Here is a 25,669-nt window from a genome sequence, read left to right as displayed (position 1 = left end):
AAAACGTAATTTCCACCAGATTATGCTATTAAACACAACACATGATTTGAGATGAATAACATTGTGCATGCTGGAATTATTCAGGACTTCAACATTCAACATCACCCAGACCTGTGAAATTCATTATTTTTTATCTTTCCAATATGCTATTTTTTTTTCTCTTCTCAATTATTTCTTCCTTGTGGTGCTCCATTGACATAATCAGCAGGATACTGATGAAGCTGCACTCACTACTGCCGGTCTCATTGTTGCCTCTCAGCTCCAATCTATAATATAACTGAATATTGCTGCAGTTTTACTTCTCATTTACAGATACCCAGCTCTCTCCCTCACTCATGTATTCAATTGCCTTTCCTCTGGTGAATGACAAAAGGCATGGAGGTTTATTAGCCACTGATTTCTCTAGTCTCAAAAGCAATCCAGATTCAAGTACACATAAACGTTTTAAAGACCCTCTTCGTTTTAGTAGCGGCTCTGAACAGCCACGGTCATCTCAAGCCAACAAGGAACATTTTCTAGGATTTTCTGAAAGCAGAGTCAGCAGTTGATACTGTCTAATGTATACAGAGATCAAAGTCATGACATTCTGTTCACAACAGTCTAATAATAATGGCTTCACATCACACTACAGCACACTGTCATGCCTGCATGTTGATGGCATCAGGTGTACCTGCTGAGATGGTCCAGACGGCCGTGATCTTGGCCCGGGCGCGGGAGCGTGAGTTTGACCGATTGTGTCGGATGGGGTTACGGATGGCCACATAACGGTCCAGGGAGATAGCGCACAGGTGCATGATGGAGGCAGTGGAAAAGAGAACATCCAAGTAGATCCACATGGGACACAGTGATGCAGGGAGGGGCCAGGAGTAACCTGAAGAAGAGGCAGACATTCAGAGGATCAGGCCCAAAGAATAAAACTGACAACAAAAGCCTTAAAAGTATTGACTTTCCTCCATTACATGCTAATGGACCCTGTGAGATAATTGAATGGGCTTATTTCACTAAGCTCAACTGAGTGATTCCACTGGAAGGCATGAGTGTGATGAGCTCTTGAGAACAGCACAAAAGCTTAACAATCACTGACAGTGTTTTCACTTGACACGCTGATGAAAAACAGTTTAATTTCTACAACATTACATCCATCATCATCCATCATGGTTCTTGTGTGGCATTGTTGTGAAAACCTCTTTTATTTTAAGAGTGTAGTACTCCATCCATCCATCAATTAGGGCTGGGCGATAAACATTATCATATCGAGATTGCATTAAAATTTATGTTGATAATGATGATAAGCTCTGGGCATTTTCATTGGATATGGATAAATCTGACAGTCTGTTACACAGCAGAAATAAAGGAGGCAGAAGCCAGTCAGTGCATGTTGCTAATAAGTCCGTATGTGCTGTGTGCCTCTGTGTGAATGAATGGCTCGGTTTCATCTGATGTCTTCGTCAATGTCTTTGTCTCAATGTATGAGGACCTAAACACATTAACTTCAACTCCAGAGCTACTCAGAGATTCAGTTCACCAGCATTACACAACAAAAACACCAAAAAAAAAAAAAAAAACTACCATCAAATACTCACTGTGCCTCATTTATCAGTCTAATGCAGAAACGAACGCAGATCCGTGCGCACAAATCAACTTACGACAGGGTTCACGTGTGCATTCATATGCTGCCAATCTCATCGTATGAATGATCATATGTTGATAAATGTGACTCTGGACCACAAAACCAGTCATAAGTAGCACGTGTATATTTGTAGCAATAGCCAACAATATATTGTATGGGTCAAAATCATCGATTTTTTTATATATGCCAAAAATCATTAGGATATTAAATAAAGATCATGTTCCATGAAGATATTTAGTAAATTTCCTACCATAAATATATCAAAACGTAATATTTGATTAATAATGTGTATTGCAATATTGTCCTATCCTAACAAACCATACATCAATGGAAAACGTATTTATTCAGCTTTCAGATGATGTATAAATCTCAAAAAAAAAAAAAAACCTTATGACTGGTGGTTCAGGGTCACAAATGTGGTGACTGAAAACAATCGTCATTTGAATATCATGCCCCTAAAAACATCCCGGTTTAGAAGCCTTGCCCCTAGAGTTTACGACATGGAGAAACGAAAACCAATCAAAAAGTGCAAGTAACCTCATGAAAGAGAAATTGCTTTTACTCCAAAAATACCTGTTAACATTGTAACTTGTAGCAATTACATTAACAAAAACATGATTTAGCATATTTAGTTCCATTCACTCCACAACAAATCCTTTACATTTAACGATATTACAGAACAAGAATGACAAAATAAACAGCTATAAAACTATATATTAAACTATAATGTAAAAAAAATCACGCTATAGGCTAGTGGCATTTATTATAAACAGCACACAAATGTCAAGCAAAACTGAAACGGCATTGGGCTCACAAGCCTCTCTCATTCGACAATTATACGTTTTCCATATCCTTCACATAAGTGCATAAATGTTTGTTTGGGGGCTGCACGCTCCAAACTTTTGTTTGGTTTACAGCATTTAATGATGAATGGCTCAAATGTCAAGCAGTGCTAGAACTAATGTTGTTTGTGTGTGTGTGAGGGTTCAGATGGGTTTAATAAAATAAAGATAAAGATTTTTAAGAAATAAAATGTGTTAAGAGTGTCACAAAAATGAGCATAGCTTATAGCCTACATGTGAGAAATATATTTTGTGTAGTCCTATTTATTTTATCCCTTTTATAGATTGAATTTCTATTTTTCTTTGTTCACAGAAGCTCTGCAGGTGCGTGATGCGACGATGTGTGAATCCTGATCCTGATTGACAATAAAAAAAGTTTTGTTGTAAATTAATTTAAATTGATTACATTTTAAAGAGTGATCAAACTGTCAAAGTTTTATTAATTACATTTATTTAGACACCATTTTTTATCAATTTGTATTGAATCGTGAAACACAGAATTCAGAAATGGAAAAAAAGAATTCATGATTTTATGGGGCCCTAAATTAAAAGGCATTTCACTCTGTGGAATTTAATTGTAAACAAAGAAAGTTATGCTTACATTTATTCTCAAGGTCTAACAAACATGTGGAAAGCATTTCCTTCCCCAATAACAGTAAATCAATATTGTGATGGTAAATATCGATATTGTATGATATAGAAAAAAATATTGTGATAATATTTTGGCCAAAACACCCATCTATCTAACTGTATACCCACTGTGTCAGCCTGTCCTGTCTGTCTGTCTGTCTGTCTGTCTATCTATCCAGCATTCCATCCATCCAAGCACACTGAAGCCAGTGTGCTCTGGGCAGCCAGGCAGAAAATGACCATCCACCAAAGACTCATCTGTGAAACTGTAAATTTCAGTCTTAATACTTCCTGGCAATTTTTACAGAACACACACAGACACAAACTGTGAAGGAAAGAAATATTGAATTAATTATACATTTACAGCAATTTGCAGTTACCATTGCAGTTGCACTTTCTTATGAAAGGAGCACTTTTGCTAGATTCTTTTTTTTTTTTTGACTGAAATTAAGCACAAAGACTAAGCCAAAAGAGCCAACACAAATGAAGTGCCACAAAGAAAATAGTCTTTCAAGAGAAGAGGAAATGAGGTTGAAAAATATAGAGAACGAAATGGGTGAGAGGATAACAGGAGGAGGAGCTGTAGGAAATGGGATGCATGCTGAGAAAGGAAGTGAAGGGAAGAACGGTCATTTGTGGATGAATGAATGTACAGAGCTTGTGTGCAAAAATATGATAAAGACCATCAATCACCAAAACAAAGATCAAACACCTGAGTTTTAGAAACATCACTCTTCATCAGAATTCACTCAAGTTTGATATTGGATTGTATCTCAGCAGAGCCACAGTATTACTTTAGTTTCCCTGTGTGCGTTGTTCTTTCTGTGTTCTTTCAAAGTGACAGAAAACCTGTGGTTTCCCTACAGTTCAATTCAACAGTCAAAAACAGATTCTGTGAATTTCTCTGCAGAAGAAAATATCAGTTTGGGCTTCAGCTAAAGTTCGGTCTGTGGTTTGATAAATACATGCAGCAGCACAGGAGATAAACTACATTATTTTAGCTTTGAAACGCTCCCACACTCTCCTGCCTTCACTATCAACTGAGGTATAAAAAGATGTCTGGGTGACACACTAGCTAAAGATAGATGTGTTTTACTATGAACATGAAATGCAGACTGCCATCATAACGGCTCAAACATAAATATATTTCGTAGTAGCCATATGACAGTACACAGACTGAAACTATACTAGTAGCCTATTCTCTGTGAATATGGTTTGCTTTTTTAAAGCAGAGTTCAGATAAGGCCGAGACACATCCAGCTGATGGTCAGCCATCGGCCAACATCGGGCCGTCGGTGAGCATCTGTTGGGCTAGTTTGTTTGGTGTGTTCCTCACATCTGCTCTTGTTGGGCTCACGTCAGTGGCAGTTTGCCCGATTCAACAGGTTTCAACATGATTTTAAGCCCGATTAGCACCCCCGAACGATCGGGAGGTGTAGTGCGAGATTCAAGGCTTGTTGCAAATTATTTTTTGTCCAAAAAATCCTCTATTGTGTGGTGTCATTACGATTATTTAACTGCTCCTGGTCAAGACAGAGCGCCTGAAACTGCTTCTATGTCTGTGGGCTCCCATGATTTTAAAATCGATTTGAAAAGATTTTAAAATCGCCTAGTGTGTGGCCAGCTTTAGCAAACGAGTCAGTAGTCTCAGCCTCAGACGTCACGCCCATGGAACGTTGGCTAAACGACTGATGCATATGGCACACTTTTCTGGAAACACTTCAGGAATGTCGAAGTCGTCATCTGACTGGTTGAATTAAACTGGATTTCCGGGAGACACGAGTGTCATGTATTTTTTCGGTCCGCCAGGAAACAAAGATGTTGTGGCGCCAAACCCCCTCAAGTAGGGCTTGCTGTAGCCCACAAGATCCAGGGAGCGTGGTTGTATCCACATCTAGGGGATGGAGATGGGTAGGTTTAGGGGTGGAGATGAGTGGGTTTATGGATCAAGGGCTGGAGATGGGTAGGTTTAGGTATATGTAAGTTGGGAGGAGTTGGATATGGATCCAACCATGCCCTCTGGATCTTGTGTGCTGCAGCAAGATGCTCCTCAACCCCCTCACGAAAGAAAAAAGCCGTCGTGTTTACAAATGTGATGGCGGGCCTTGGTCAATGAAAGCGGCCAGTCTGAAGTCTGGCTACGCAAGACTAACGAGTCAGTGCTCGAGAAATAAAGCGAGGGTGATGAAAACGAGTAAGTAAATGAAGACACAGACAGAAGGCTGTTCTGTTAGGCTACGTGATCTTTCCCAAGCATTCCAATATGTGAACATTCAACATGAGAGTGTTTGTTCAAAATCATAATTTGAACTGATATTAAACAGTAAAAAAGTGTAAAAGTATTTTTATTTAATATTTAATTGTTTTAAAATAATTTTAAATATTTTGTATATTTTAATTACCAAAAATGTAAAACCACACAAATCAGAGTTTTAAACTGTATTTAGGAAGTATTAAATTGTATTAATGAGATTTATGATATTACATCAAACCTGTTTATATAATGGTCATATAGATCGATCTTCTCAGCCCATTGATCAAAATTTTTCAGAAGGTTAAGGTTTAAATGACTATTTATTGAGTTTCAGGCCTATTTTACACCCCATTTCGTGGAATTGCCTACAGCATGAGTTGAAAGAGAGAGAGGATCAGGGCTTATATGAAGAGATGAAGGTCTTTTTTAGAGAATATTAAGATGTGGGGACTGTTTGATGTAGCGGTATGCATCATGGCACAAATAAAAATCAAATTCTTGATGAAAGAAGCACAAACAGGAAAATATAGAAATAAAAGAATAAAAGGTCAATCACTGGCAGGCAGAAGAGGTGCTTATGAATAGACTATGAGAGATGAAGAACGTCATCCATTTCTCTGCTCTGAGGCTTCTACCAGCTGTGGCTTTATTCAATAAAGCTCAAACAAGAGACGCCGCATCAAAACAAGAGGCTAATTAATAATCCATTAATACAAAACGGCTGTGAACGCGTGTGCGTGTTCTGTCTATGAGATACATGCATGTGTGTTTGTGCTCGTGACTGAAAGGAAAAGAGAAACAATGAAGGGCAGAGACTTGATTTAAAACCCTTCAGACCGTTTGTCTAATTGGAGTTGCTCATCGGTACAGACTCAGGGGACGCCCTAAATACTGACGGCATAATCACCCCTCGTTTAATACTCAAACCTAACAAAAACCTGACAAATTCCCTCAAATCCATAGTGTTTGTGCCTGTGCCTCAGAGGAAAGCCAAATGTTATCTGGCCAAGCAGGATAATAGCCTGATTAGGTTGAAGGACACCTTAAAAATCAGTAAGTGTGTATGAGTGTGGGTCATATTTTTGGGACAAATCTGAACCTAGAACTGAGCTAATTCTGACAAATCCTCCATTTGGGAATGTCCTCATTTATTAAAAATTTTATTAAAATATAGTAAATTAAAGAGATTCACCCTCATGTCATCCAAAACCTGTTTGACTTGTGGATCACAAAAGAACATATTCTGAAAAATGTTGATAACTAAACTCTTTCTGTTCCCATTGACAAAAAACACAATGGAAGTTCATGGGAACCGAAACAACCAAGCAAAACGTACTCGGTTACTAACGTAACCTCGGTTCCCTGAGATATGGGAACGAGTACTGTATCGCTAGACGCTATGGGGAAAAACTCCTTTTTCTCCGAGGACTGAAGACTTTTTCAATCACGCAGTGTGACTGCACGGCCATTGGTTCGTGCAGTGATATAAAAACAAACCAATGGTTCATCAGCGGTGCTGCAAAGCCCACCAGAGCCCGCCAGAAGGGGCGGGGCCATCTGGCTATATAATCGGGCACTTCACCATAGGAAATCAGGCCAATTCGACTGAAACGACAACCTGAGTCGTGCAGCTGAATGGCATGGCACGGCACGCAGTACTCATTCCCGTATCTCAGGGAACCGAGATTACGTTAGTAACCGAGTACGTTCCCTATCGATACTTCACTCGTACTGCCTTGCTAGACACTATGGGGAACAAATACAATCCCGCCATGCCATGAAGAGGAACAACCGATATAAACTGGCTCAGCGGGACCAATTATAAGCAGGAAGAATCCTGCAGGAGGCAAGAGGACTGAACTCCTAGAGGTCAGCCCAGCCTAGATCATCGTTCCAACGGTCATAAGTACAGCCTCAGTACTAGCAATAGGGCCAAGAGCGTTCTTGAAGAATCAGGCAATGCCTGAAAATAGACCACTTAAACAGGCATGTGCCACTTAAGCAGATAGAACCCAGGCCTGTAGGGCCGGAACATCCAAGTTATAGAACCTGGTAGAAGTGGATGGCGAGGCCCAGCTGGCCGCCGCACAAATGTCTGCCATGGACACGCCACTAGACCACGCCCAGGAAGAGGCCACGCCTCTAGTGGAATGGGCTCTCATTCCAATGGGGCTCTGGAGGCCCAGGGAGGAGTATGCTAGTGCAATAGCGTCAACTAACCATCGAGATATCCTCTACTTTGTGACCAGAGACCCTTTGGTGCGACCGCCAAAGCAGACAAAGAGTTGTTTCCGATTGCCTAAAGGGCGCGGAATGCTCGATGTAAGTTCTCAATGGCCTGACCAGGCAGAGAAGGTTAAACTCCTGGTCCTCCTCAGAAGGGGGGAGCGCAGAGAGTGTAATAACCTGGGCCCTAAATGGAGTGTAGAGCGCCTTAGGTACATAACCATGTCTTGGCTTTAAAACGACCTTAAAGTCGTTAGGCCCAAACTCAAGACAGGCAGGGCTTACAGAGAGAGCCTGCAAGTCACCTACTTGCTGCTAGCACCTACCGATGCTAGCGCCAGCAGCAGAGTGGTCTTGAGCGACAGTGTTTTTAAGCTTGCAGATTGTAGTGGCTCAAAGGGGGCACCTTTGAGGGCTCTCAGGACCGTGGGCAGGTCCCATGTAGGGACTGTGAGGGGTCGGGGTGGATGGAGCCTCCTAGAACCCTTCAGGAAACGGACAATCAGGCTGTTTTGGCCCATTGACTGTCGGCTATAGGAGTGTGAGAAGCTGTCGGCTATAGGAGTGTGAGAAGCTGCTATAGCTGCCACATAGACTTTGAGCGTGGAAGGGGAGCGGCCCTTATCCAACAGCTCTTGAAAATCTTGTAAATTCCTCGCTGTGGGCTTCACACCAGGCGGAGAAAACTATTAGCAGCTGAGATAGCTCTGAGATCCAATGATGGTTCTTCCAGAGTGGGGCCACCAGAAGCACTTGTGATTCGCCTGATTAATTGAGGAATCAGAGCGATCGGGGGAAAAGCATACAGTAGTTGGTTGGGCCATTCGTGGGCCAACGCGTCCCCGCTCTTCCAAAAGTAAGTTTGGCAGTGAGAGTTGTCTTTGGAGGTGAAGAGGTCGACCTCTGCCCTGACAAAGATCTGCCAGATTTTCTGAACCGTCTGTGGGTGGAGCATCCACTCCTCTGAGGGGACGTTGTTCCGAGAGAGCATATCTGCTCCTTGGTTCAGTACGCCGGGCACATGAACTGCTCTCAATGAACGCAGGTTGAGATGTGCCCAAGAGGCACTTTACCATCTCGAAAAGGCGTTTCGAGGTGAGCCCACCCTGACGATTTATGTATGACACCACTGTCATGCTGTCTGAATGGACTAGCACGTGGTGTCCTTTCAGGACTGGCAGGAAGATCTGAAGAGCTCGACATACTGCCGTCATTTCGAGGCAGCTGATGTGCAGCTGCACTTCGGCGTTCGTCCAGGAGCCGAAGGTCGGTCTGCCATCGCACAGAGCCCCCCAACCTGTGTTGGAGGCATCTGTTGTGACAACCTTTCTTCTGTAAACCAAACCTGTTGTCACGCCCTGCTCGAACCACCGTAGGTCCTTCCAGGGGGCCAGGGCTGACATGCAGGCCTGGTCCACCCTGATGCGTATGCGTCCATGACGCCATGCATGGGACGGAATTAGAGGTTTCAGCCAGTACTGAAGGGGTCTCATTCTGAGAAGGCCCAACCGAAGTACTGGCGATGCAGAGGCCATAAGGCACAACATCCTTTGAAACGCTTTGAGTGGGTAGGAGGCTCCAATTCTGAAGGAAGCCGTGAGCTGTTGTATAGCCAGAGCACGATCTGGCATGACTTTCGCCCTCATGCGGGCTGAGTCGAAAACTGTCCCCAGGAACGAAGTTCGTTGGCTGGGGGACAGTAAGCTCTTGGCAAAATTGATCCTGAGTCCCAGGTGCTCCAAGTGACTGAGGAGGAGGGACCTGTAGGCTATTAGCTCGGCCTTCGACTGTGCTAGAATGAGCCAGTCATCGAGGTAATTCAGGACACGGACTCCCATCTGTCTCAGAGGGGAGAGGGCCACGTCTATGCACTTCATAAAAGTGCGGGGAGCCAGAGCCAGCCCAAAGGCAGGACTGTGTATTGATAAGCCACTCCCTCGAAGGCGAATCTTAAGAATCGTCTATGACGGGGGGCCATCTGGATGTGAAAGTAAGGGTCTTTCAGATCCAGCGAAAAGAACCAGTCCTCTGGGAATTCTAATACCACTAGGTTGGCCATTGACCACCCTATGGCCTGTGCTGTGGCCTTGGTGGCCCTCAGAGCCAGGTCAGTAGCACTGCACAGCTCCTTGAAAGCCGCGGCATCAGGTCCGGACTCATCCATGGTCTGGAGGAGTTTGGCCTGAAAGACCTGGAGCACCATGGAATGAAGTGCCATGGAATGAGACGGCCTGCCCGATGGAGGAGTACGTTCGTCCAGCAAGGGCAGAAGTCGTCCTGCAGGGCTTGGAGGGGTGAGCGACCTTTGCTTTCCATCCAATAGCAGAGGGCGGGCAAAGGTGCACAGCCACTGCCTCATCGAGGTGGGGCATCTTCTCGTAGCCCTTCTCTTCGGTGCTATCCACTGAAGAGAGAGCAGAGGAAGAATTAGGGCAGAGGTGAGCCGAGTAGGGAGCACGGCACGACTTTGTGAGTTCGTCATGGACCTCCGGGAAAAAAGGAGAGGCTCACTGACGAGGGGCTGTACAGCGCCCCGCCAGGAACCATTCATCCAGATGATTACGGGTGGGCTCCTCCGGCGCAGACCAATCCAAGCCCAGCTCGTCGACTGCCTTAGAGAGGATGCGGAACAGTTCGGCATCCATCCCTGGCTTCGATTTGCTGGGCTCGGCCAACGACGAAGGGGCGGGGTCTACAGTAGAGCCCAACATCTCCTCTGCATCTGATGTTATTAGAGACATGCTGTCGTCTAATAGCCTGTCCTCGACAGCACCGATCGAGACCACGTTACTCGCACCAACCGAGGGACATTGGTCTGCGTGCTCGAAGAGAACAGGAGAATCCTCTCTGTTTTGCGGGGGCGAGGAACGTGGGATCTCAGCCGGCGTGAGCTTGCTCGCCGATGAGCGCTTAGTCCCTTTGCTCCGCTGTTTTTTCCTCACAGGTCCCTGGAGGAAGAAAACGGAAGGGCGTGAGGGGCAGAGTCGCTGTCTAAAAAGAAACGATCCGAGCCCGCAGAGTGGCAAGACTCATGTTCACGCAGTGTGAACATTCCATCTCGGTCAGAGCAGCTTCCGCGTGAGGTTTACCCAAGCAGGAAACGCACTCTGAGTGGCCATCGCCATCGTGCAGATAGATTCTGCTCAACGCGCAATGACGGCGTGGCATTTGCAACAATGCTGCTGGCTCTATTAGAGAAATTTGCTGTTTTAGGCGAGCGTCTGGAGTCCTGAGATCAGCAAAGAGAAGTCATCGCTGAAGGAGAATTGATCTGATTTCCTATGGCGAAGCACCCACTTATATAGCCAGATGGCCCCGCCCCTTCTGGCGGGCTTTGCCGCCATAGGCTCGTGCAGCACCGCTGATGAGCCATTGGTTTCTTTTTTATATCACTGCACGAACCAATGGCTGCGCAGTCACACTGCGTGATTGAAAAAGTCATCAGTCCTCAGAGAAAAAGGAGTTTTTCCCCATAGCGTCTAGCAACGCAGTACGAGTGAAGTATCAATAGGGAACTAATCAGTCTACGGAACGTGTTTGCAGTGCTGTTTATGCTATTACAGAGAATTTAACCATACAGCCTCTCTGAAAACATGAGAACACACACACACAAACGCACATCACCGCCGCCGTAAAAGCTTTGCCTTTTGACCACAAGACCAAGATTTCATCAGGCTGAATGAAATTTTAGCAAAGACTTGACTCTAGAGTGCCAGAACGTTTTGAAATGCATTTCATGTAAGCACTGATTTGAGCCGGATGCCAGTAAAATGACCACTGAGGGTATGATTACATGTGTCACTGTGTGTCACCATGTCAAAAAAGAAAAAAAAAATGATATTTGCCTAAAGCAGGAAGGAATCTCGCTGTAATATCATGAGGAGTGTGTCTGCGTGTGCATTTGTGTCGGTGGAAGGATAATTACAATACCACTGGCTCACCCCTTTTCCCTGACCCTTCCTGAACTCATCCTCTGCCTGGTTAAGCAGCCCTGAATCTATCAGACTAATTAATCACTCCTTCCTGTCCCTACACACATGCACCTTTCTCACCATTTCACTCTGTCTCTTTATCTCTTTTTTGTCCTGCAAACAACTCAAAATGATGATGAGTTCCATAAAAATAATTGCCATTGCCCTTATGACTGGGTGCATGTTTTAAATAAATAATGTTGATGCCTTAAGCATTTAGTGACCAGTGGCTATCAAATTCAAAAAGAAAAAAAAAAATCTGAAAAATAGTCCATATAACATTCAAATGGCGTTGTGATAGGACACAAGACACATATCGGTAAATATTATGAAATTATAATTTTTAAAAATGCATTAATTATATATTACATTTTGAACTATTTATTATTCAACCTAGGCTCAGTGGAAAAAAAAGTGCCTGTGGCAACATTTCTACAAATTGACATTGTTGTTTCATGTGCATTTCATGACACTTCCAAAGTTAAATTTCCAGTCACGGTCTCGAAAAGCATATTCAGGTTTATCTTAAACAGATGAATGTCAATTTGGTCATTTTTTTTACTTTGTTAATGTTTTTGCATACTAGGTGTAGGCGATAATGACCAAAATATTTATATCACAGTATGAGTCATTTGATTTCCCGATAATGATATATATATATATATATATATATATATATATATATATATATATATATCACAATATAGTTGTTTTTGCTTTAAATAAGGTCTTTATGATATCAACATTTTTGATACCATAGAAATGTCACAAGACATGTCACCAGCAAAAAACGAATAGCCTAAATGAATGAAAATGAAAAAACAAAACAAAACCTCAAGCTCACTGAAGACAAGTAAACAGTCAGCGATTAAATATGAATCAGAAATGAATTACAAGCAATAGGACAAAAAACTACAGTAGAACAAATTAATAAGAAATGCTACATATATTGTATAAAGTAATCAAACGTAGGCTATAAAAACACTGCATATTCTTCACTGTGTAATTTAAATACATACTTATTAAATTTACAAAAGTGCTTTATTAAAGGGCAGTGAGAGCTTTTATTTCTTTTGTTGTTTGATTAACATGAATGACAGACAGCAGGAATATTAGACTGCTATCACTTTAAGAGCTGTCTGGATCCAATATACTGTGTGTTTTCTTTCTCAGCTGTTTGCTTTCTTTTAAGACCTAATTACTGTGTTTACAAGGATACTTGCAAGGACGGGCATTTTGACACATACAAGTGTATTAACTGTTCAATGCCTATAAAGTGTCAATTACTTCACGTTCAATACTCCCGTGCATCTTCACATGCGTGCACCTCTCTGACAGCACTCAGAAACAGTCTCTCAGACAGCACGCGGATATATAGCGAAATGAGTTCTCTTTAGCTGTTGATTGCATTTTAACGGCATGAAATCACTCGTTTTTAAACCACAATGCTTAAAAACACGTCCAAAGGATACATTTTAGTGACCACGTAGCACAGTAGCGTCATGTAACCGCAATAGAGACAAAAGTCCAAAATCTCTAACAGTTGACAAATTTGTACTGGTTAATCATGTCTACCGGTATATCACCCACCCATATTCAGTACATAACATAGAAGTTCTAAATTATATGTTCAAGAAGTGGTGCTAAATAGTGCTCTAATGCATTTTTAAAAAATGGACCACCTACACCAGGGATGAGCAACTTCAGTCCCGGAGGGCCACTGTCCTGCAGAGTTTAGCTACAACCCTAATCAAACACACCTGCTTGTAGCTTTCTAGTGATCTTGAAGGCATTGATTAGCTGGTTCAGGTGTGTTTGATTAAAGTTGCAGCTAAACTCTGCAGGATAGTGGCCCTCCAGGACCGAAATTGCCCATCCCTGACCTACACTATACCAAACCTAACCAAGTGTTTAAAAAGTAAATGTGAGATAACAATGCATTTGCTGAAGCAACCATGACTTTTTTTTTTTTTTTTTTTTAAGCTTGCTTATACATGCCTTTGAACTCTTTTTATGAAGAATCATGTTTCTTAGGACATCTTCCTGATCGCTAAGGATCGCAAATGCAGTGCTGTATCAGGTGAGCTCCCAAGCAAATTTACTGTCTGAAAAGCCATACATATGGAGCTGGTTAGTTGATTCAAACATGAAAATCTACTAGTTTACAAATCATGGACTATGTTAAAATTGTTTTAAGGTGAGTCTTTATTATTCGATATATGTCCTTGTAATTATAATTTGTGTTAAAAGGAATAACATTGTTTTACTGCCACTAGTGTATGCATGTACATTTTTATTATTTCCTTGAATTATTTAGGGGTGATTGAATTATAGCATTATTTATTTGCACATGCTGTTTGCATTGGTTTAGTGACACAATTATTCACATAACCATAAAAATGTTCTGAACTACACCAAATATCTGGATACATTTCTAGTTATAATGGCATTATTTGAGCTTTGTTTGATAAATTACTGCCCCCATGACAAATAGAAAATCTTTTTCTTTGGCAGTGCTAACTGCGACAGGCAAGTAGCAGTGAGTTATTTTTAATAAAGCGCAATCTGTAATCCTAATTTACATAGAAAGGAGGTGTATTTGTGCTGAAAAGAATGACAATTTGAATACACATTTGAATTTGAATACAATTTGAATGTGCTATTCCAGCATAGTTAGTGCCTGATTAAACTGCACTGCGGGTGGTTATCCATATCCATCCAGAAGATGCTACAACCCACCCCAGATCTATAATGCAGGTGTGATCAATAGAGAATAGTTAAGCAGCCATTACTGATGTGGCACAAGTGTCAAATGTTTAAAGTGGCCACGACCCATAATGAGAATGAAATGAAAGATATATTTCAATGTCTACGCAGATGCTGGTCATTAGCCCTTCATACTGCTCATTAAGTCACCCCACTCTTTTTAGTCAGTGAGCGCCGTGGCAACCTAGAGACCACCTGTGCCAGAGAACCATCAGTGCTGCATTAACGGCAGCTATTGAGCTTTGAGTGTTGCTCTGGAACACTCTATCGTCATGGTGACATGACGTGGCAGGGGATTACGCCAGAGCTCTGCTGTGGAGCCGTTTGGGAGATTGAGAGGTTTTAGAGAATCAGGGAGAAATTAGTGTCTGTGTGTATTCTGATCCCATTTATTTTGGCATCCCTCACTGTCACTCCATCCGGATCTATGGAAAACAAACATAAACAAAGAGGAACAATGAAGACAAAAATATACAAGCATATAAGAAAGACTACAGTATATCTGAAAATCTGACACAGCTAGGGCACAGTGATACAATACATTCTATATTAACATAAATTGCTTTGTAACTGTAAACAGCCGACAGTCAGACTTTATTTATTTAGTCAGGAATTATTAGAGCTGGAGTCAAGTCCATCTTTGTCGAGTCCAAGACAAGTCCAAGACCAGGACTAGTCGAGACCGAGTCCAAAGAGGCTCAAGTCCAAGTCAAGTCCAAGTCGAAAAATTTTGAGTCCAAGTCAAGACCGAGTCCAAATGAGAAAAAAAGGATCCTCTTCAAGACCACATACTCAATTATTGATAATGAGCATATCTTCTATTCTAAGAAAATAATTCTGCTTTGCATTATTATTTGTAATGATCAAATAGCATGTGCAAAGTAACAACTCTGTAGGACAGGGGTCTTCAAACTAGATCCTGGAGGGCCAATGCCCTGCAGATTTTAGCTCCAACTGGCTTAACACACCTATCTGGAAGTTTCTAGTGTGTCTAGTAAGAGCTTGATTAGCTGGTTCAAGTGTGTTTAATTAGGGTTGGAGCTAAACTCTGCAGGACACCGGTCCTCTAGGGCCAAGTTTGGAGCTGTAGGATCAAATTATTTTTATTTACTGTATTTACATTTGATTTACTTTAGGTACACAGCAAAAAATGTTTGCTGTGTATAGCTATTGCACACAAGCTGAAGTGCAACTTCACATTTTCAGTCTTTTTATTATAGTGTAACAGTATTGTTATACAATATTATATATAATATATATTATACTGCTTTATAATAATAATTGTGTATAATATAGACATATCCACTGATTTTGCCTTTGTAATAATAGTCCTGCACGAAATGAGGAAATTCTGCTATGTGTGATAACAGTGGAGTTTTTTTTTTTTTTAACAGCGGTGAGCGTTACAACATACGATTCCATTGAGTTTATTAATGCAATAATAAGGCTATAAGGCAGGGGTTCTCAAAGTCTACATTCAAAGGTCCAAATCTGAATTTTCATCAGTGTCAAAGGTCCGGAACAATTGGTTATTACAAAACGTGTTTTTAATAAACATACATAACATATAACAAATAAACACTAATAATAATAAAAAAAAAGGTTCCCTTTGCATTCAAAATACTTTAATAACAAGTGCAAAAGTGGCAAAACAATTAATTTAAGTGTCAGCAGTAGAAGTCGACCTATAATGTTTTTTTCTCTGGCCAATGCCGATATTTAGAAATCAGGGCAGCATATGGCCGATATATGATGCTGATTTTTTGGGCCGATTTTCTCTTTTTTTCCCTTTATATCAAAAGAGAGTTTGCGTAAATGGTTATTGCAGGGCACAAGATAGTAATAGTAGTAGTAGTAGCCTAATTCATAGTAATAATACATGGCTCAAAACTTAAGCACCTTCTCAAAACAGTTCTGAAGCATGCTTTTTTGTTTATGTTTGCTGACAGACACCAGTGTTTCCCGCAGACTAGCAAATGCAAGTTGATTCTCTGCCAGCAGGAGGCGCTGTTGGAGCGTGATATATAGCTGTTTCCCCGGTAACGACTGTAATCAAATAAGCGCTACTTTATCAGCCATTACAGGAAAGACCAAATGAAAATTGACATCAAAGCTTTTCTGAAGAAAACGGACGGTTCTTTTAAAAGATGCATTCATATAAAAACACCCGCGCAGCATTTTATTCAACGAAGTATAAGCCTTTTGGGAAATCTATTTGTAGCGGTCAGTTTTGATATTGTGACAAGCCGCCACAAATAAATGTATACACTGGGCACTGCTATAAGACAAATTGCCATAATATAAGTGATAGCAAAACAAAACAAAAAAATTAAAATATTAGCGGTGAAATGTCGCCCGATTACGTCAAACGTCATACGCTCACTGGATGTCATGATGACAACAAATGTCATGAAGGAAAAGTTTCAATATCTCGCCTGCAATTTCGGACCTTCTCCAAAAAGACATAAAAAAATAAGAATAAATAAACAAATGATTTACAAGTTTAACGTGCATTTATCAAAGTAGGAAATATAATTAGTGTTCTTGAAATATGAAATAGAAGCGGGTCCAGATTGAATTCCCTCCGGGTCCAAATCCGGACCGGAGTCCGGACTTTGAGAAGCACTGCTATAAGGGATAAGTTTGGCGTTACTGGGCATGCGCACATACATACAGCAATTTTTGTCATACTGTACAACAATAATTATTATTTCATTATTGTAAAGAGTAAGTTTAGGGCTGGGGTAGGTGTAGACGTTAATAAAACACAAACTAAGAGATAGAAAATTAAATTAGAAACATCTAAACTTTTTAGAACCAGCAAGTGCACCGTGGATCATGTGACCAGAACCAGCCAATCAGCTTCATCCTTTCCCGTAACAAAATTGAAAGCTAAGCCAAGACGGAGAGACAGCTGATCATAGCTGTACAAGGATAGCCATTTTTTAAATAAATTTAGTTGCAGAGCTAAGCAGGGGATTTTTAGTGCTGGAAATCCATTTATCCTTTGCTGAAACCGCCGCGTCTTCATGGAGAGCACAGGTCATTGTTGCTTAGCAACGGCAGACGCCACAGGAGCGCGAGCATATAGCGCAGACTACAAAGTGCTTTGGAAAGAAGGAGAAAGCCGCGCGCCTAGCTTTTTCCATGCGTTTTTAGGCGCTACATGCGAATGTGGTTTTGTTTTGAAGGAGAAAAAAAAGCATAATGCTGGACTCGGTCGAGACCAACCAGAACATTTGGCGAGTCCAATAACCAAGTCCGAGTGCAAACACCAACGAGTCCGAGTCCGAGACCGAGACCATAGAAAAATGTCTCGAGTCCGGACTCAAGTACTACAGCCCTAGGAATTATATAATGTAATGTAGCTATTAATTGAAAACTGCTGTATTTATCACTATTAATTATCATTAACTATGGTATAATAACAATAGCACATAGCCTCTCATGACTATATTGCTTTATTTGCTTCAATCACATTGGATATTCAGTCATATTCAAACTGTTGTTTGAATATTAATAGTCACCTTCTCTTAGGGCCATTAATCAAATTTATTTAATCAGAGTTTAATCTTTTTTTTTTCTCTCTCCCTTGTCTCCTATGAGATAATGGACACACAACCACGGCTATTCTTACTTGTTTGGATAATGGGTTAGTTACTCAGTGCACGCATTGCCATAGTATGGCTCTAGTACGTCATTGCTGAAACTCAATGGGAGTTCCTCTCAGATTTTATCACCCCTGCTGCTTCAGATGTGATCCCTCTCTCATGGGATTTTTAAAGATCTCTGTCCGATGTGTCATTTTCTTGATCTCTCTGTCATCTCCACTCGTTTGAAAGCACTTCAGCCTTTCTGCTCTCCTCTAAGAAAAGTGGAATCCGTCTGTGTTTACAAGTGATTCAGTGGGAGTTTCAGTGGCATTTCGTTGATCCTCATCACTGGTTCTCAGAAATGTCTCTACAAAGACATCCCCTCAAATGATAATGTGAAGATTGCTTCTATTAAATATTATCATAAAATGATGATCAAATGTAATAGCCAATCATACATGTAGACCTGTTGCATTTTAAAGAGCCAGTTCATGTGTTTGGATTTCAGCAGTGGAGAGATGCTTTACAGTCCCCAAGATGCAGAAACGTGGTGTGCAAATTGCATTCAGGACTAATTTTGTGGGTGCATTTATGCTGGATTTGCATATTTGCTTAAATAAACAGCACTATCAGCAGTTGCAATTCATTATTTGTGGATTCCCCCATTGCCGTTATAACCCCTTTTCAATTATTTTTATGGCTTTTTTTATTTTTAGTGTATAGTACAATAAAGAATTGACAGGGAATTGAAGTGGGTGAATAGATAGCAGATATAAAATGACACTACTGTGCAACTGTGTCAGAGCTTGTGCATTATCTACTTGGATGAGTCTCTAAGGATAGGGACATATTAAACTGACACCAAATGTCACTGCCGTTGTCAGCCCTTGGTTTTCTTCTTGTGGGTAAAGAAAGAAAGAAACAAATAGAACGACAGCAAGTGTCTATGCGTTCCCTCTTTACTCTGTCATTGGTTTGCTTTCATCAGTTCCATTTTTTTCTTGTGAGCTTGTTTGCTAAGCTGAATACGATGCTCAAAAACCACCCGACATTGCTCGACGGCCAACCTTCGGCTTGGTGTGTCTCGGAAAAATGAAAATGTTGTCATCATTTACTCACCCTCATGTCATTCCAAACCTGTATAAGTTTCTTTCTAATGTTGAACGCAAACTATTTTGAAGAATTTTAAAGAACCAAACAGGTGTTGGTCCCCATTGACTTCCATAGTATGGAAAGAAGTACTATTAAGTCAATGGGGACCACCAACTGATTACCAGAATTCTACAAAATATCTTCTTTTATGTTCAACAAAGTCAAACAGATTTGGAACATGAAAATGAAAAATTAAGAGCAAATTGAAGTGAAATCTGTAAGCTCTTACAGATGCGGTCTGGAACTTCATTAAACATTAAGTTCATTCACTCTTTCCCAACGTTGTGATCAGAAGGAAGGCAATGCAAACACTGTTTTTCCACAGCTTGGAACTGCACAGCATCTTGTTGTATTCTGAGCCATCTTTATCGTTTGATTTCTGCATAGACCTGCGTTCGCCTCTCGTTATTTACACTATGTGTGTAAATCAGTGGGTGGGGCTAAACAGGCACTGATATTCTTCTGTGGAGGCAGTGCTTATCCACATTATTACGTCATAAAGTATTTAATTCCACAAGCTGTCGTTTTAGCAGACTGGCTTCAATATAAGCTGTGTTAAGCTGTGTGTTCTGAAATTTACAGGATGTTTTTATTGCACAATGACCTCCTATATGTCAAACGTCCAAGGGAATTTTGGTTTCTCAGTTAATGAGTCCTTTAATGAAAGACATCTGTCCGTGAGGAAATAAAAATTTTTCAAGTCTCTCTGAAGCTGTATACACTGAGTTTGTTTTCATATAATGTGCTTTATCAGAATATCTGTGTTAAAATACACTGTTCTGCAGTCTTGAACTGGGAGAGCAGCCCACCGTATTATAGTAGCTCCTTTCCTATGTGACTGCATGTGGCCATTGCTGGCACAGTACAGAGCAGCTGTTGCTGAATCGACCCATTATCAATTCAAAGACACACTAATTATCATCTGATCAATCAGCTTATTCCAAACAAGACAATTTTTCATTTTCTGAAGAAAATGTAAGTGGTGTTTTCCCGTACAAAACTTGCTCATCACTATGCCAGGGAGTAATGTTTGGTTGGCAGTGCATTGTGCAGATGTTAAGTTCTTCTGAGTGGCTGTTTTGGGTGGTTGCTAGGCAATTGCTTATGATATTGCCTTTACTATATATATATATATATATATATATTTTTTTTTTTTTTTTTTTTTTTTTTTTTATTCATTTTATTTTCTGCCAGTCAAAACTCCTAAGTCAGATTGCAGACCTCTGAGCCACATGATGATTCAAGTTATCATTCATGCCTGTAGCACAACTCATTCGTTTCAAGTGTTCACGTTTAAATTATGCTGGAGTATAAAACAAAATTACAATTAATGTTAACCAAAATTAAAATGAAAAACTATAAAAGCACCAAAAAAAGAACCAATATTTGTAAAAATGTAAATTTTTTGTACAACTCACTCAATTTGAAACCCACTCAAGGGGTGTTACCTGCAGAAACAGATCATTTTAAACATCTACTGCTATGACTGGCTAACTTCATTGCACTTTATCCATTCCCTCCTCAGAATCATTTTTCTAGGTCACTGAAGCAGTGTTAATGTTGTTAAACGAAAACTATGGCGAAAAATGTTTGGTTTTCTAGGTTTTTCCTATGACTAAAAGGACACGATGACAAAATGACACTAAGGTCAATAAACAATAACGATGACTACATCAACATGCAATATCGTTGACGATAAAATACGAAAATGTATTTTCTTAAATTAAAACTATACCAAAATGTATTTTTATTTTTGTCGAAAAAAGAGAAAAAATGATTGCGGAGTGCTGTAAGTGCCTCTACTACGTGTGTGGTTGCCAGATATCGAGCTCAAATTCCCAAGTCAGAGCCTCTCTGTTAAAAGGATTCATTTTCCGCCTGGGGTTTTGCTTAATTTTTGCAATTTGGCAACCATGCATACGTGCTCGCTCCTCACGGAAGCGCCGATGATAATCAAGGATTGTCCTGTTCTATGTTCTGTCATGATCACAGATCTGGTCTCTATTGTTTGTTATTTGTAGTTGCTGAATAAATGAATTTAACTGCTGTTGTTTTAAAGGATTAGTTCACTTCCAGAATAAAATTTACTCATTCCCATGTCATCCAAAATGTTCATGTCTTTCTTTCTTCAGTAGAAAAGAAATTAATTTTTTTGAGGAAAACATTTGTAGCAAATTAGCTCAAAGGGGAAATGTATAAAATTAATTACAATTATTTATATCAGCTTCCAGTAGTAACTGTCGCAGGGATATTATTCATAAGCTGTGACAGAATCTGAAACTCATGTAATTTGTGCACAAACATTTTATTAACTAAGCACTAACACAAACTAGTCTAAGAAACAAACTAACAAAATATACATACACGCACTCATACAAAGGGGAGCAAAGTGGATAAAAGAAATCATTAGAAGAACAAGGAATTAATAGGTCTATAGCTTATACTAACGCTCTGTTTTGTTTAGTTAAATATACGATACTTCCATTGCCTTGGTCATTGACGAGTGTCCGGATGCAGCCTCATTTGAAAGTCTTGATGGTTTCAAGGTTTGGACTCGCGATCACGTTCTCCCGGGTTTGAAGAGTGATGAATTCGATATTCTGACTCGATGGTGATTGGGAGTTTCTTCCCAGGTGGAAAGTGAAGAAGAGCTAAGAGAGACATCAGCTGACATCCTAGGATCCTTGGTGAATGAAAAGTCAAGGCCGAGGCCGAGGCCTGGCACGAACTTAGGGTGTCCTTAGAAGACTTCTAGCTCAGCATCCCCATCTTCTCAGAATCTAAAAGAAGCTAGACGGCGTGTTTCAAGGCCTATGTAACTAATTTGTTAAATCTAATGAAGAATTGTGTGTCTGATTGGTTCAAATGCTACACATTCCAGGATTTTTCTCCATATATTGGACTTCAACGGGGATCAAAGTCCAAATTGCATTTTCAGTGTGGCTTTAAAGGGCTCAACCCCATCCCAGATGAGGAATAAGGGTCTCGTTTAATGACATGATCAGTACTTTTTAACCACAAATGATCATCTTGCTCTACCTTGACCACGCACATAACGGGTAACGTGTGATGTTGGTGGAAGTACTGATCCAGTGTTTACAAAGCAAACATGCAAAGAAAGTCAAATGGCCTTTAAAAAAAGGTAAAACAGTGATGTGTGATTTTGAAGTTAGAGGAGAAAATAAGATGTAGTTTTTCAAACTAGCCTACCTTTTTGAACCAGACTTTTCCAAAACGATTATGAAATCGCAGAGCTAGTGCAAAATAAGCAGTTGTGGTTGAAAAATACATAAATTTTAACTTTTTTTAGAAAATGGCCGACTGTTACGCTAGATAAGACACTTATTCCTCGGCTGGGATCGTGTAGAGCCCTTTGAAGCTGCTTTGAAACTGCAATCTGGACCTTCAACCCGTTGGCCACCACTGAAGACTAAATTAAAAGACTAAGACTAAATGAAAAATGACTGACAAAATTAACGCTAAGCCTGTGTAGTTTAGCAGAGACTCACATGTAGAAGTCTCATCCACTCCGGACAGTACAATGGAAATATTTCCATGACTTTCTCACATTTACAAATGAAGACTATACCTGGCTGTGAAATGTGAGTTTTGCGATGAGGAAAACATATCTCAAACCCTTTAGAGCAAATAGCTTACATTATCTGTCAGCAGCCCATGTATCCGTTAGAGCATCTGACAGAGCAAATCACTTTAAACTACAGACTACGTGTTCATTTTAAAGCCCTTAATACAAAGTATATTTCATGTTTAGGACAAATTGGATTATGCATTTTCCCTGCAGCAGCTCAGTCTGTGTCACTCGAATTAAACTACTGTATATCAATATAAACTGAATTGCCTCATTCCATATCGTTTATAAATATACAGTGCCCTCCATAAGTATTGGAACGGTAAAGACAAAATTGCTCTGTTGGCTGTGGAGTCAAGACATTTGCAAATATGATTAAAAGATGAATATGAGACAACTACAGAATGTCAAATTTTATTATTAGCCGTTTCAACACGTTTTACCAAATAAAAAGAACAGCACTTTTAGAGTTCATCCCACTCATTGATGTGAGCATAAGTATTGGGACAGTTGAACATAAGGCAGATATAAAAGATTAAAACAGATCCCTTGCACACAATCACAGCAGTGAGTCTGTGACCCATAGACATCACCAGACTCTTGGTCTCATCCTTTGAAATACTTTTCCCAGCCTTTAATGCAGCCAATTCCAATTGTTACTTGTTTTGGGGAGTTTCTGCCTTTACTCTTCTCTTCAGCTGGTGAAGTTCATGTTCAATCGGATTTAAATCTGGAGATTGACTTGGGCAATCTAAGACTTTCCATTTCTTTGCCCTTATAAATTCCTTGACTGAACTGGCAGGGTGTTTTGGGTCATTGTCCTGATGCAATATGAAGCACTTCCCAATGAATCTGGTGGCATTTTCTTGAATATTGGTAGGCAAGATGGTTTTGTACCCTTCCAAATTCATTCTGCTACTGTCATCATACATTAAGTCATCAGTAAAGTTGAGAGAGCCTGTTCCAGAGACAGCCATGCATGCCCATGCCATGACAACACCTCTACCATGCTTTACAGATGAGGCTTTATGCTTGGGATCATTTGCAGTTCCTTTTTTTCTCCACATTTTTGCTTTCCCATCACTTAGATAAAGGTTCATCTTTGTCTCATCGGTCCATAAACACAGTTCCAAAACTCTTCTGGCTCACCTTTGGGCTTTTTTTGCTCTAATCTTGCCTTTCTATTTTGGGTGCTGGTCAGAGGTTTGCATCTTGCTGTGTAGCATCTGTAATTCTGTGTCAAAGTCTCCTGAGGACAGTAGATTGTCAGAGCATCCCCCCAGCTTTCTGGAAGTTGTTGGTGATTTTACAGACATGTCTTTTAGGGTTAATTTTCAAAGCTTTTATGATTTGTCTGTCATCAACTACTGTTGTTTTCTCAGCCAATCGGGTAGTTGTTGGTTGCTGGTGTCGCTGGTGGTTTCCAAACGCTGAACTTCTTAGCTGGTTAACAACTATGAATTGAATCAACCAATAATAAAATGTGACATTCTGTAGTTTTGTGTCATATTCATCTTTTAATCATATTTGCAAATGTCTTGACCCCACAGCCAACAAAGCAATTTTGTCTTTACTGTTCCAATACTTTTGGAAAATATTGTAAAAACTCAATATGCCATCCAGCTCAATTTGTAATGCAATGCAACCTAAACACAAGCAAATATCTATATACAGATTACTGTTAGCAAATTTCTTGACAAAAGTAAAAATTATAGCAACATCTGAGGAAACGTGTTTGTGTATGCAGATGCATGCGAGACAGCGAGAGACAAAAAGAGAGAATGGAACAGAGAGTGTGACTCAACCATCAAACACAAAGACAAAGAGCTTAATCAAGCCAATTAATTAGGCAGAATAAAGGTTCATAAAAAATGCTAAAGCAAAAATAGTGTAATTTTTCCTGAACAACAAAACCAAAAAAAGCACAGCTAGCCATGAGACAAAGACAAATTGCTCCATAGGAGTACAGGTGAAGTGCGGAGTGTCTCCAGCATCCAATGGATTTGAATAGCATTAGTCCAGCATTTACGCAGCGGAAAATAATTAGACTTTCTCTCAAAATTCTCCCTCAACATCTTCTGGCTTCTTTTGTCTGGCCATTTAACAGACAGATTTAGAAAGCAGCAGAGGTCATTCCACTCATGCACACACCTTGAAATGTTAACAAGGTTTTAGCTGTAACATGTGACTCTGTCCGGAAACAGTGACATGACATTTGTTCACATCCACAGTCTGACTAATAGTACTAATACTTCCCACAGCAAATACAGAGGGGGCAGATGAGCAGAAGAGAGATGGAAACAGTGAAGAGGGTGGCATGTTTCTCTCATGCACACTCTGGTGCGATCTTAACCTCTTTGAGTTCTTCAAAGCCGCTGCCTCGGCACACAGACAACAGCCTGAAATGCAGCGTGACAATGACATTTCGTTGTCAAGCTCCATCAAAAAAACACATTTCTTATTCCTACTCAAATAGTAAACACATCTTCAAACTCTATCATGAACGAAAATTTAATCTTTTGTGCTAAACCATGCATTTTTCATGTGTTTGGACTCATTATAAAATGTAGCGGCAATTAAATTAATCCACAATGTCATCCAGCGAACCATTCGCATGAAAATAACCTCGTCAGTATATACAAGGCTACTAATTATCAATTAACACATCCACTTTAAGTACACAAATAGCATATTACACAGAAATTAACATTTCCCTGATGAAATATGACAGATAATGAATCCAAGCAAAATTAACAACACAATGTGGAATGATAAATAAACATGACAATAAATATATTAAAAACTTAAATTAAATATCAGAACAGTGAAAACAACTAATCAGTGAACTAAAATTTAAAATGCAGTCAGAACAGTGGCAAGTTTAAATATTACCATGAAATGCCACAAATACTCTATACTACAAAAGTCACCAAACAGTGTGTATGTTAATACACCATACCTTACTTTATGCAAGCAGTGTTTCAAGAATAAAATGGACATGTAATTGGTTTAGATT

General features: G+C 40.2%; 1 protein-coding gene across 1 annotated transcript in view; it reads right to left on the bottom strand.

The window, feature by feature from the left end:
* The window catches only part of htr2aa (5-hydroxytryptamine (serotonin) receptor 2A-a), a gene marked incomplete at both ends in the record, with an annotated part of 32,186 nt that overhangs the window by 4,827 nt on the left and 1,690 nt on the right, over positions 1-25,669 (bottom strand). Inside the window, one exon of the mRNA XM_079426998.1 lies at positions 671-871. Within this exon, the coding sequence (XP_079283124.1) occupies positions 671-871 (201 nt within the window). The remainder of the gene's footprint in view (positions 1-670; positions 872-25,669) is intronic.

The sequence above is a fragment of the Barbus barbus genome (genome assembly GCF_936440315.1).
Source record: "Barbus barbus genome assembly, chromosome: 10".
Lineage (NCBI taxonomy): Eukaryota > Metazoa > Chordata > Actinopteri > Cypriniformes > Cyprinidae > Barbus > Barbus barbus.
Note: the sequence above shows the minus strand (reverse complement) of the source record. Positions and strands in the feature narration are given on the sequence as shown.